The sequence below is a fragment of the Microchirus variegatus genome (assembly GCF_963457635.1).
Source record: "Microchirus variegatus genome assembly, chromosome: 21".
Taxonomy (NCBI): Eukaryota; Metazoa; Chordata; class Actinopteri; order Pleuronectiformes; family Soleidae; genus Microchirus; species Microchirus variegatus.
The window spans coordinates 17,157,216-17,171,678 of NC_139822.1; the positions used below are offsets into that span (position 1 = coordinate 17,157,216).

Below are 14,463 nucleotides of genomic sequence, written 5' to 3' on the forward strand. Positions count from 1 at the left end.
ACCGAAACAATCAAGAAAAGAATCGACAGATTAATAGATTGTGAAATAAAAAGTAATTAGTTGTTGCTCTACATTGGAAAATCTGAATTATTGTGTTCGGTCCAAAAAAAAGCTGGACATTTTTGTACAGTAAAGTGGTTTGACATTAAAATAGTGTACAAACAGTGATGTTAAGATGCTTTGGTCCTCACTAAAGCACATATAAGTCCTCAGTGTCTCCAGGCAGAGAACCACGCTGAATTTTTAACATTTTTCACTTTTGTAATCCTTCAAACACATTTTTCTGTTATTAGATATTTTTATCATTTTACAAGCACTTATTCACTACCATCACCATCATCAAATGACTCATGTTAGTACGGACTGAGCGTAGATTCTGACTTACCAGTTCCAGGAGGTTGGCAGGAACGCTGCACTCCTCAGCCAAAGCCTTTTCCAGCACAGCTTCCCAGTCCTGGTGCTTCTCACGCACACCTGAGGTGGATCACACACACACACACACACAACACACACACATTCACAGTTTAGTTGATGAACCGAGTGGGTTTCAGGATCACACACACAACCCACACAGAATCTCGGCTCAAAGATGAAGATGAAGATAAAACACAGAAATCGAAGCATGTGGGGGCTGCTGTAGTAATTCATTATATAATAACAATAATAATATTAATATTTCTTATCACATCAAGTGTTAGCTCTAAAAATGTCATGCTGTTGCTAATTTTTCATAATAATCATGAATCTATAACATTACACAGAGGTGAGAACAGAAATATGGACCAAAAGCTCATTTATTTTCTTGATTTTCCCACATAAATGTGTGATAAAATATCAACTACGCACAAATTACGCACAAATTCTGTTCTCAAGAGATTTGATAAAACTGACCCTCGTTACGTTTGACTACTCCTAGATTCATAATTTAGTTGATACATTATTTAAATAAAAAGATTGGCAAGAGCCACTGACCATTGGTGTTGTATTATAAGCGGTTACTGAAGTTAATATTATTTGTTATCATTAAACAGTAAAATTGGCGGGAAAATTAGCTAAAAATGGCTATATGTGCTAAATGTATGGACTAACCATTGAGCACAATCTTCTACCATTAATTAATTAGTTCGTCCCCCAGTATTCAATAAACATCTTTAGTTTTAATTATTTTATAAATAAGTGTAACAATTGTTGGATTATCAACATTGCTGCTAGAGCATTCATAACAACCAGCTCTAAAATCACTGACAACAGGAGGAAGCTCCAGCAGCGTTTAGCTAAAATTCAATATTGTTAGTTCCATTGATTCAAAGTTAAAAGCAAACAGCCTGGCATCACTTTTAAACATAAACTGACGGACAAACAGACGTGGATGTAAGGTAAACTCCTCACCCTCCGGGGCTCTCATGGTCTTGCCGTGCTTGCGGCTCCAGCCGAGCGGGTGAAGGTCGGCCGTCATGAGGTCGCACCAGAAGTCGGCGCGCCGGTCGTCCTGGTAGCCCTCATAGCGCAGCAGCAGCAGCTGCCCGCACGTGGTGATGATGTTGGCCACCCAGTAGGGGGCGTTGGGCTCCGAGCGCGCGCACACCTCCAGCTTCATGCCGGGACTCAGTCCGGTCTGTAGACCCTGGTCCACCTGAAAAACATGACGACGTACATTCACTTTACTGAAAACTAGTGCTGGACACGTTAGCGCATTAATAGCGGCGGTTAACGATAATGCATGTTGAACGCATGACGTGTTTCCATGACAACCGACTGGGAAAAAGAAGCTTTACGTCACTCCCGATTGTTGAAATTAGTCTCTAAAGTCACCCAGTTTTCCATGCCCAGTTAGCTCCGTTAGCTCCTTTAGCACCGTTTATTAAACGAAAAGAGCATTGCTACAAATAACCAGCGTACCTGTGTACTGCGTACGTGTGCCTCTGTTTTTAAAGTTTAGCGTTACTTCCGAGACTCATAACGTGCGCTAACGTTGACGCCGCTAACGGGAAAACGATCATTTTATTGATGCAAATTTCCAGGGCTAATTTCAAAAAATTTAATTCACGTGTTTTGGAAACCAAAGTAGCACTGGTTCACCCACATGTTTGAAGGCGTGATGAGGCACGGACGCGGTTCCCGTCTCCTCCAGGTAGTCGTCCCAGTTAAAGTCACACACATCCTGAGCAGAGTCTCCATCTGGAAAACACACATATATATATGTATATTTAAAAAAAACACTGCCTTTTTCCAACATTTCATCTTATTTACTTCACAGAGTCCTTCCTCACCAGACTCCAGTGACTCCTGACTCATGCTGGCGCCCCCTCAAGGCCAAAGCAAGGGATCTGTGAGGAGAAAGCAGAGGACGATTATTCATATTTATAATTATCCTGTGTGTGTGTGTGAGATGAAGACGAACGAGGAGGACAAAACAAGACAAAAACAACATAAAAACAATGACGCGTCGCCTTCTCTGAGAAAACTCTTTGCGACAAACCCCCGGCGCGAAGATTAATGACGAAGGTGATCCCGCCGACTCACAACGGCGCGCTCAGCGTTTCGCGGGCCAACGCTGACTCAGCAGAAAGTTACGCAGAGAAGAAGAGAGAACCATGATCAAGAGTTACAACAGCTGGCTGCTCTGCATATACAGTACACGGCTACAGAGCAGCACTTACTCTGCATTAGTTTATTAGAGAAAAACAACGAGCACTTTGGTTCACTGTGGTCGTTTTAAAGTGCTTTACAAATAAAGTTGGATAGAATTGTATGTGTATATTGCCCTTATATGTAAAATGACAGTATATAATACCCAATTTGGCAGCAACTCAACACTTTTAGGCACAAAGACATGAGAAATATGTTCAATCTGAGCATCAGAGCGAGAGAGAAAGGTGACGTAAAGTGTGGAGCTGCAACTTATACTTATATATTTTGTCCATCGATCAAATAGTTTGGTCCATAAATTTCCAATCCCGTAAAATGACGATTGTTCTCGAACGTCTCGTTTTGTCCACAAACCAAAACCATTCACTTTTAATGATTTCTTCGTCACGCGGAGCAAAGAAACACATTTAAGAAAAAGTGAAAAACCAATAGAAAGTAATCGTTACTTTGCACAAACTTTCAAAATCCACAAGAGGTTCAAATAATCGCTCATTACGACCAAATAAAGTATAAAGACGACAATCTGTGAACGCAACACGGGTCAAACTTTCAAGCAGAAGAACACCACAGCGGCTGTCACTATGTGTACCTAATAAAGTGGCCACTGAGTGCATATAACGGCAGTTATGACAGAAAACACTGAAAAGTAGAAAATGAACATCTTTATTGAACAAAAAAGTCAAGGCTTCACGTAAATATCTTATTGCGATTGCGATTTTTGACTAAAATTGCCATATGAGAGGGAATGGTAATGTTTATTTATAATTTTTCTCATTCTCATTTTCAATTGAATTGAATTGAATTGAATTGAATTTTATTTTATTTTATGACAACCGTGTGATATTTGTGCAGATCTGTGTGAAACAATTATTACATATTATTATGACAGACGATTTGGCTTGAAGTTAATGTAAAATTATTGCAGAATATGGCCATTTCAATTAACCGTTCAATTCCAACCAACTAAAGCATAAAACCACACTGGGTGTCACCCTGTGTACCTAATAAAGTGGCCAGTGCAGCAACTACTATATAACGGCTTCAGATTTGAGCGCAGACGAGGAAAATTAACAGCTTTGTTTTACAAAAAAAAAAAGCCTCAAGGTTTCAAGGCCGCACTGACTCACTCATTTGTAGTTTTCTGATCTGTTCAGACACACAAATCCGTGCTCAATATTCACTTTATCTGATGAAAAAGTGACACTACATGCTGCATATTTGCTCTTCATTAGAGCGGCACAGGCTACGCCATCCACCTAAGTTACACAGCAGATGATCTGTGATGGAGGAATGAGTTTCATCTCCTGCAGCTTCACCTCCACAAACCTATCTCTGCAAGAAAGAACTAAAAAAAAAAAAAAAATCAGTATCTAATATCTGTCTATCCTCCCTCCCCCCCCCCCGCCCGTCACACGACGACCACGACGTGAAGACTCAAAGGAGCAGCAGTGTCGACCGTGTCCGTGGACACGCACGTCAAAATTGTGACACATCAAACCGACTCGCTGCATTGTGGGAAAAAAAAAGCCGGAGAAATAAGTTAACACAACAAGAGCGGAGGCATGAATGAGGAGAGAGAGCATGGGGGAGTGTGTGTGTGTGTGAGGGGGTGCACACACACACACACACACACAGTGCAGGGTGTGAGGATGAGGCGCTCTGTCACGGCGGCGGCTCCTTTCACTCGACCTGTCAGACTCGTCTTTGTGGCGTCTGACGTCTCCATTAGAGCCGCCGCCGCAGTCCGCCGCGCTCCCCGCCTCGACCCCGGGGCTCTGTCGGGATCAGCGCCGCCTTTCACCTCCTGACCCCGGGACTCCTGACTCCCTCTATCTCCCCCCCCCCCCCTCTAACACACACACACACACACACACACACACACACCAGTGGCTCATTGTCCCTGCAGGTCACACTGGAAGCAAAGGAGTGGAAAACATTTAAATCTGCCTTAATTTCACTTTAGAAGAGACAGAAACGATCTTTGCAGTTAAGTGCAAAGTTATCGGCTCAATCACTCCTGATATATATAATTCCTCGACTTATCGATTATTAATCAATTGCTATATTAATCGCCAACTTTTAATTGAGAGCTTTTAAGGAATTAAAACAAGTTTTCCTGATTTTTCAGCTTCTTAAATTGAATTTTCCCAGGTTTCTTTGCTCCGTATAACAAAGAAATTATCATTAAAACAGAATAGTTTTTGGTTTTCCAGGTCCCTTCACTGATCAATATTTTCTGACATTTTATGGACCAAATAATTACGATTAATCATCGATTATGAATATAACGGTTAGTTGCAGCCTTAATAATGTGCATCTCTAACTTATTAATTAGACGTTTAACCAAAAACATGTTATTCTGTGATTATCAAGCGCTTGTTTGGGCCATAAAATGTTGAAATTAATCACTTGTAATGATTTCTTTGTTTAAAAAACAGATCATGTTCACATTAAAGAAGCTGATAAATCTTGTTTTAATGATAAAAACCAATGAATTGATTATCAAAACAGCTGATTCATTTACATTCCTGTGACCTTCTACGGTCAAATTTCAGTGTTTCTGATTGTTTCAGCTTCTAAAATGTGAATATTTCTGGGTTTCTTTGCTCCATAGAACAAAGAAATCATCATTAAAATAGAGTCGTTTTTAGTTTTTCAGAAAATGTTGAAACGTTTTGTCCACAAACCAAAATGAATCACTTTGAATGATTTCTTTGTTAAAAAAACAGAACATATTCACATTAAAGAAGCTGATAAATCTTGTTTTAATGATTAATTTATCCTTTTCGAGTTTGAGAAACACACCGATCAATATTTTCCGACATTTTACGGACCAAACAAATACGAATAATCATTAGTTGCAGCCCTAATAATGTGCATCTCTAACTTATTGACTATACGTTTATACCTTAAAATGTCAGATCAATGTTGAAAAGTGATGTTTGCCTGATCAAAAACATGTTATTCTGTGATTATTTGCTTCTTCTTGATTAATCGAGCGGTTGTTTGGGCCATAAATGTAAAAAAATGTTGAAATTAATCAGTTTTAAAGATTTTTGTAAAAAAAACAAAAAAAAACTGAACATATTCACATTAAAGAAGCTGATAAATCTTGTTTTATTGATTTAAAAAAAAAGCCTCATAAACCAATGAATTGATTGCCAAAATAGTCGATTCATTTAGAAACCGTTATTTTCAGTGGGAAGTTCCTGTGACCTTCTACGATCAAGCTTTACAGTGTTTCTGATTTTTCAGCTTCTTAAAGTGAATATTTTCGGGGGTTTTTTGCTCCATATAACAAAGAAAACATCATTAAAACAGAATAGTTTTTTGGTTTTTGGACCAAATCAGACATCCTTTCCAGGTTTGAGAAACACCGATCAATATTTTCCGACATTTTATGGACCAAACGATTACGAATAAGCATCGATTATGGACATAATGGTTAGTTGAAGCCCTAATATTGTGCATTTCTGACGTTTACACCTTAAAATGTCAGATTAATGTTGAAAAGTGATGATTGCCTGACCAAAAACACGTTATTCTGTGATTATTTGCTTCTTCTTGATTAATTGAGTGCTTGTTTGGGCCGTAAATGTTGAAAAATTCTGAAATTAATCAGTTTTTATGATTTCTGTTTAAAAAAACAGAACATATTCACATTGAAGCAGCTGATAAATCTCGTTTTAATGATAAAAAAATAGTCAATTCATTTAGAAACTGCCCCTACTTCAATGTCATGAATATTATTTTCAGAGGGAAGTTCCCGTGACCTTCTGCGACGGAGCTGCGGGAAGTTTGCTGTGCTGATGCAATTTTAGACTTAAATCGGCGGGCGATGGGGAAAAGGAGTCTCGGTGTTTTCCCAACATGACGACACTTAACGGCAACGGGGCGCGTCGTGAAAAAAAGAAACCAAACGAACGAAGGAAAGAAAGAAAAAGGTTTGCTTTGAGCGGAGCTGCTGAGGCAGAGAGTTTGTGCAGCACAGGAAGAAAAGCAACTTCCCTCCTCTGTTTGGTACAGAGCAAAGTGGAGCAGAGACATCAGCAGTCTGCAACCAACACACACACACACACACACACACACACACACACGCACGAGATCCTCACTACATCCTCTATACAAGCACTTTACTGAATTATTTTCTTATCAGCACTTAGCATTCAACTGAGCATTTCTAAACAGGCCTTCATGAACCGTAGAGGTCCTTGAGCAGGAAATGCAATTTAACAACACACACACACACACACACACACACACACACACACACACTTGCATAGCTCTTCTACTAAGGACACGGCACTTATTTCCATTCATTTGAAAACAGCCAAAAGCAAAGTGTTATTATTAACCCGTGACCTTAACTATAACCAGTTAATGCCTGACCCTTAGCTGCTGTTTTTACGTGACCATATTAAGACGTTTATACAGAAGTTATAAGAATATAGTGTCTTATATATAGGGGTGGAGGAACAAAATCGATTCACATAGGAATCACGATTCTTCTCATTCACAATTCTGAAAATTAAATTAGAAGTTTCTATTTTGAAAAACCACACAAAACACCGGTTTGTGTTATTTGTGTACAGTTTATTTTTGTAACTTCTGGGAGAAAAGGGCAGCTAGTCTATGCTTTTATTCACGCAAGTTATTTTTTTTGTACAGGAAGTAAGTTTTTATTTGTTTTGAATAAATAAATGTTAACTTTTTGTCTTAAGTTTGCCTTTGTGTGATCACATTATAACATTATCTTATACAAACTGGATTGTTTTGATGCCATAAGTTGCCTTAACACAATATGCATCGTGTCAATTTTTGAATCGAGAATCATTTGAATCGAATCAAGAGCCACCCAAAGACTCGCATCCCTAGGGTCTTACATCCTCTTTTACGCACAAAGTATAAACAAAAAATTGAAAATATTTAATTTTCACCAGCTATATAAACACACCCGGGCAAAAAAGTACTGCATTCTTTTTTTGCTTTGACTCAACAACACAGAAGACGAAAATACACTTTTTGTAAAGACTGAAGAAGGAGTTGTGTATTATTTTACCAACGGTGCACATGCGGCACTAAGGGGTTAAAACTTCACCACAATTTATTTCACTCTATCAAAAACCTGAAATTAGCTCCTCAGAAAACCCAGAAAAAGGTCATAAAGAGGCATCAAATACAAGCACACGTGTGCACAAACTATTGAACGCCTCACACTTAACTTAAACCCAGTTCTAACAGGTCTAACAAGTTGTGAAAATTAGTCAAAAATGTCCCCATAAAGACCATTTTCTTAAACTTAAAAAACGACAAGTTAACTCCACACATTAACCTGTTCATAACCACAATTCAAATATATCCAATCCAAAACTCATCCAGGTCCTCAGAAGTTAGGACCAGGTTTTGGTCTCCATGAGGACTACTGGTCCTAAAGAGGCAACCAATACAAGCACACATGGACAAATATATGCAATAAACCCAGTTCTAAAAGGTCTTCTTCAAAACTCCTTTAAGGTTAAAAATGTCCTCACATATCAAAATGTCCCCCATAAAGAGGAAGATTTTGAGACTACAGACACACACACACACACACACACACACACAGAGGTTTGTATCGCTATTCTTCTCAGGACACTGCATTGAGTTCCATTCATTCATTGAGTCTGAACCCAAAGCCTTATCCTCTTAACCTTAATGATTAACCCTAACCTCAACTGAACCACAATTCAAATCTCAGTCCTAAGCGTAACCATTTCTTCAAAAAAAAAAAAATGTAATTGTGCCTCATTAGGACCAGGTTTTAGTCTCCATAAGGACTACTGGTCCTGACAAGTTCAGTGTTTATGACAGAGAAGTGTCCTAAAGTGCACATGCCTAACCCTTAATTAACCTAAAATGTAAACGTAAAAACCTGAACATAAAACGGGCAGCCCGAGGCCAAGAGGAAAGGAATTGGGCTCGTAAACGGAGGAGGGTTGGCGGTTTGAATCCCAGGACAAGCAAGGAACCCGATAACTGGTGTGCGTGAAACGAACGGGTTAAAATTCTAAATTCTGAAACCAGTTCTTATCCTAACCTTAAAACCATGTCTTAGTTAAACTTCAAAAAGTCTTATGAAATTGTGAGATCCAGCATAAACGCCCTCACAAAAGCACACACACACACACACACACTCAGTGTCCATAAGGACTTTTACTGGTCCTGATGAGCTAAAGGTCATAAATACAGGAACACATACATATGTACACACATGACTAAATGGCTAACCCTTCACCTAAAACTCAGTTCTAAAAGGTCTCAACCCTCCAAAGGCCCCTTTAACGTCGTGAGAAGCAGCCAAAATGTCCTCACAAGAATAGACTGGAGTCTGAATTGGACCTCACAGCCGTCCACAGACACGTGAAAGCACACAAACACACTCTCCACGAGGACTTCTGGTCCCGACGAGGTCAACGTTTATGCCGGAAAACGTCAAAAAGAGCTAACAAACGCATCATTAAATGTCTAACCCTTAACCTAAACTCAGTTTTAAACCTCAAAAAGCCCCTTTACAGTGGTGAGAACAAGCAAAAATGTCAAAATGGTCAAAATGTCCCCATAAAGCAGCCTACTACATAGTACTACTACTACAGTAACACACAAACACACACACAACTATAAATATGATATTAGGATATTAAAGTCACGATACGATATTATCACGATATTTAAGCCACGATACGATATTATCACGATATTTAAGTGACAATACAGTTTTATGATATCACGATATAAGTCACGATACGATATTATCACAATATTTAAGTCACGATACGATATTATCACGATATTTAAGTCACGATACAGTTTTATGATATCACGATATAAGTCACGATACAGTTTTATGACATCACAATATAAGTCACGATACGATATTAGTCACGATATTTGTCACGATACAGTTTTATGATATCACGATATAAGTCACAATACGATATTATCACGATATTTAAGTCACGATACGGTTTTGTGATGTCACGATATAAGTCTAGTATCGTGACTTATTGTGACTTATATCACAATATTTAAGCCAGGACACAGTATTGTTACGATACGATATTAGTCACGATATTTGTCACGATACAGTTTTATGATATCACGATATAAGTCACGATACAATATTATCACGATATTTAAGTCACGATACGATATTATATCATGATATTTAAGTCACGATACAATTTTATGATATCACAATATAAGTCACGATACGATATTATCACGGTATTTACGATATTGTAAAATACTGTGTATTTGTGTTACATTTTGTAATGTCTACAAAATAACACAACATTTTTAACATGTTTTTAGTGACGTTTATGCCGGAAAACGTAGAAAAGAGCCAACAAACACATGATTAAATGTCTAACCCTATACATACCTCAGTTTTAAACCTCAACAAACCCCTTTAGAGTGAGAACCAGCGACCTCACAAGGTCAAAATGTCCCCACAAAGCAGCCTACTACAGAAATGTACAAGCACACTCACACTAGTCTAATAAGGACTTCATTTGTATTCATTTGGACCACCTTAAAGGTCCCATATTATACCCTATTACCTAAAGCCTGATCCTTAACCTAAACAACAACAACTAGTTAATGCCTAACCTAATTCTAAACCTAACCCTAAAACCAGGTCTAACTGATAACGCCAAAATGTCCTCACAAGGTCAGAATTTTTGAACATAAACAATCACAGTTTGACCTCACACACACACACACACACACACACACACACACACACACTGTGCGGCAGTTTCTCCGGTAAACAGAATCAAAGTCCGCCTCCAATAAAAGTGAAATTCTCCAGTGAAACATTTCACGTTTAATGGAATCTGCGGATCAGCGGCGACAGACGACTTTACATTAGCGACAGTAATGTAGCAGAAAACGAGCGCTCGGCTCGTCTTTAACGTCCACATTAACGTCCAAAAGCCTCTTCGACGACAAAGCACTTGTTTGTTGTTGTGGCCGTGATGTTGTTTTCACTCAGATACCGTGGAAGTGTGTGATACGAGTTTGCGGCAGTGAAGCTTAAAGAGACGTGCGGGCAGAATTTCCCTCTCTGGACTGTTGGGAAACTGTGTGGGTTTTTTTTTTGGTTTTATGGTTCCAGGGTCAGAGAGATATCAGCCTCTGAAACATCTGTGCACACAATAAAAAGGGAAGTGAAGGGGAACTGTGTTTACTGTCCTCAAAGCATTTACATTTATATTTAAAACAAACTCTGCAGCATTCTGTGTCTTTTTAGGAAACTGAAATAAACTCCAGTAGAACTCGATTCTTAAACGATTCTGCCTGTGAATTAAAAAAATATTCAGAGTTCCATTTACAGGAGTGATGGTTCTCTCAGGATCAATCAAAGGACTGCAGTGTGTCTAGCGCCACCCTCTGGTGTTGGACGGCTAATGCTGCGTCCCATTTACATCGGAAGTCGGAACTGGGAGTAAGATCACCCGATATCACGAAATATCACAATACAATATAATATAAGCACAATAGGTCACAATACGATATTAAAGTCACGATGCGATATTATTACGATATTTAAGTCACAATGCAATATTATGACAGTAGGATAGTAACACAAAATGTAAGTTGCGATACGATGATATCGCGATATTTAAGTTACGATACAATATTATCGCGATATTTGTCACAATGCAATATTATGACAATAGGATAGTAACACAAAATGTAAGTTGCGATACGATGTTATCGCGATATTTAAGTTACGATACAATATTATCACGATATTTAGGTCACAATACAACATAAGCACAATAGGTTACAATGCGATATTATTGCGGTATCAAAGTCACGATACGTTATTATCGCGATATTTAAGTCACAATGCAATATTATGACGATAGTAACACAAAATGTAAGTTGCGATACGATATTATGACGATATCCAAGTTACGATAAAATATTCTCAGGGTATTTAGGTCACAATACAATATAAGCACAATAGGTCACAATACGATATTTGTGCGATTTTTAAGTCACGATACAGTATTATCACATTATGAGATCACGATATTTAAGTAACAACACCATTACCACAATATTTAAGCCGTGATACGATATTATCTCAATATTCGATAGTCACAATACAGTATTACCACGTTATGATATCGCGATTTTTAAGTCACGATACAATATAGTCACAATATTTAAGCCACGATACGACAATCACAATAATTAACTCGCAATATGATTATGATCACGATGTGGCAAAATACTGAGTATTGAAGAAAAATTCATTATTTTCAGTTTCAGTTATAAGTCAGTTACATGTTATCTGTAATATTACATTTTGTCATGTTTACAAAATAACACAACATTTTTAACACGTTTTTTAGTGATGTACTTTTTCGCAATGTTTGTAACGTACTGTAATTCTTTTTAGTAACGCAAAATAATGTTGTTTTAGGCAAAAACTTTCCTATGTATCCCATCCGTGCATATTGGTGTACATTTTTACAGAAAGCTAATGGATGCAAACCTAATGTAGGTGTAAAAAAAATCGATATTTGTTACAATTATTGCAATAATAAACCATAAATCGCAATTACTTTTTATCAGGATAATCGTGGCAGGAAACGCTGACGTTTATAACCGATAAACAAAGACAACAGTCATGCAGAAAACAACAACAACAAATATTTTGACACTCAAATGCAGAAGAGCAGCTGCTTTATCAAGTTGCACAATTCAGGGGAAGTTATATCAAAACCACAGGGGGGGGGGGGGGAACAATTAGTCAACAAAACTACACATTGAAATTTTAACACATTTTTAAGGGGGTTATTTTGTTTTTCCTGACTATTTTCACATGAACTGAGGTCACACAAACGTTCCTTATGTAAGAAAACGTTACACAGAGTTAGTCAAGGGCGAATGGGTGGAAATTTCCACACAATCCACACAATCTTTTTTAAACAAGTGTAAGCGGCGTTCACATTTAGCACCGACTGTGTGTGTGTGGAGAGGAGAAACCGCAGTGTTCACACACACACACAGAAGAGGGAGCGAGAGACTACAGCGTCTTAACTTTCGCACAAAACACACACACCGAGATAATCATCACATTTAATGGCCAACGAATAAAAAAACAACGTGAGCTGCCCCGCGCGCGCGTGTGCAGCCACAACAACAGTCCGTGTGGACACACGCCAACAAACAAAATATCGCCTGCGTCCGAGTCAAGTTTCTGGACGTGACGGCTTTGAGGAATATAGAAGAAGAAGAAGCAGCAGCAGCAGCAGCAGCAGCAGCAGGGCAGTAACTGACTGACGAGCAGCTCACACTCGACCGAACAACCCGACCCATCTTTTTGAGAGACGGGAAAAAAGACGGACGCGGCCCCGCGGCACAAAACACCGCCGACATCTCGCGACCGACAACACGCGGCGTTTGAATATCTGGTCGCGGAATTCGCCTCTTACCGATAAGTAGTTTTTCCAAGTGGGTTTTTTTTTTGATGCCGTTCCTCTCTCCGCCTGCTCGCTCTCAGCAGCAGCAGCAGCAGCAGCAGCACGAACAGCTCAAAGTGTGACGCTTTACGCCGTGTACGTGACGGCGGTTTCCGGTTGGCTCTTTCAGAATAAAGCGCTGGTGGTGCCGCTGTAAACGCGCGAGGTCGCTGTCTGGTGTACGGAGCCCACGAAGGGACATGAAAGGAACAAAGCAAATAAATATATACTTTAATGTCTATACTATAAAGACTCATTTTTAACTTGCCATTAAAGCAGTTTTAACATTTTATTTTTTTTCACACACAACTTTATAATCAATTCATCGGGTAATCGTTTGGTCCATAAAATGTCAGAAAACGTTAAGAAAATGTTGATTAGCGTTTGTCAAACCTGGAAATGAATGAATTAAAAAAAATAGAAGAAGTAAAAATAGAATAAAATAAAATACAATATGGTAAAAAAAAAAAAAAATTACTCTCTAAATATAAGTTAAAAAAGAAATAAAACGTAAAGATAAGAGTAAAAATAAAATACAATATGGTAAAGAATGTCTTGTTTTGTCCACATACCAATTTGTGGACAATTTGTGAGTCACTTTTAATGATTTCTTTGTCATATGGAGCAAAGAAACAAAGAAAACATTCACATTTAAGATGCTAAAACAATCAATTTTAATAATGAAAAAAAAAACTCAAAGCGATGAATCGATTATCAAAGTAGTTGATGATGAATTAAGTAATCGATTAATTGTTTCAGCTCAACACAACTGTAATATAAATGACAGTTATAAGACATTATAACTATCACTATCTTGTAAAATATAGGTGAATTGTTTTCATTTAGCATTAATTATTAGATATAGATCATAATAATTTTTTTCCCAAGTCTACAGTCACCTGATAGCATGAATTGTTGTTTTAATACTCCAGAATTGTGATGCTAGCTAAAGGCTACATATGGTCTCCAACACACTTGGAAGGGACAGGTGGGTTTCACCAATACATTTTACACACTGTACCTTTAAAATGTATATTTACATATATTCTACATGAATAGTTAAAGCTAAAACGAGAAGACAACAAGATGGTTTCATTTAGAAATCCTTGAAAAATGATATAGGCTAATTTCCTGTTTTGACAGGAAGTAGCCGTATGTCAAAATTTGATAAGTCCAGGTAAGTCTGGACAGGAAAAGGATTAAGTTAATGTAAGGATTCTCTTAATGTCACACGATGGCAAAGCTGAAATTAAAAAACAACAACACTTTGGTCTAATTTTGGTGTTTTCGCTCGATG

General features: G+C 38.1%; 1 protein-coding gene across 1 annotated transcript in view; it reads right to left on the reverse strand.

Moving 5' to 3' along the window:
• Positions 1–13,180, reverse strand: part of sfmbt1 (Scm like with four mbt domains 1) — a gene marked incomplete at its 3' end in the record, with an annotated part of 31,967 nt that extends 18,787 nt beyond the window's left edge. The window contains exons 1-5 of the mRNA XM_083907969.1: positions 13,140–13,180; positions 2,271–2,327; positions 2,084–2,178; positions 1,390–1,633; positions 386–474 (exon numbers count right to left, since the gene is read on the reverse strand). Of these exons, the coding sequence (XP_083764095.1) occupies positions 386–474; positions 1,390–1,633; positions 2,084–2,178; positions 2,271–2,295 (453 nt within the window). The 5' untranslated portion in view covers positions 2,296–2,327; positions 13,140–13,180. The remainder of the gene's footprint in view (positions 1–385; positions 475–1,389; positions 1,634–2,083; positions 2,179–2,270; positions 2,328–13,139) is intronic.
• Between the last annotated feature and the right edge of the window lie 1,283 nt (positions 13,181–14,463).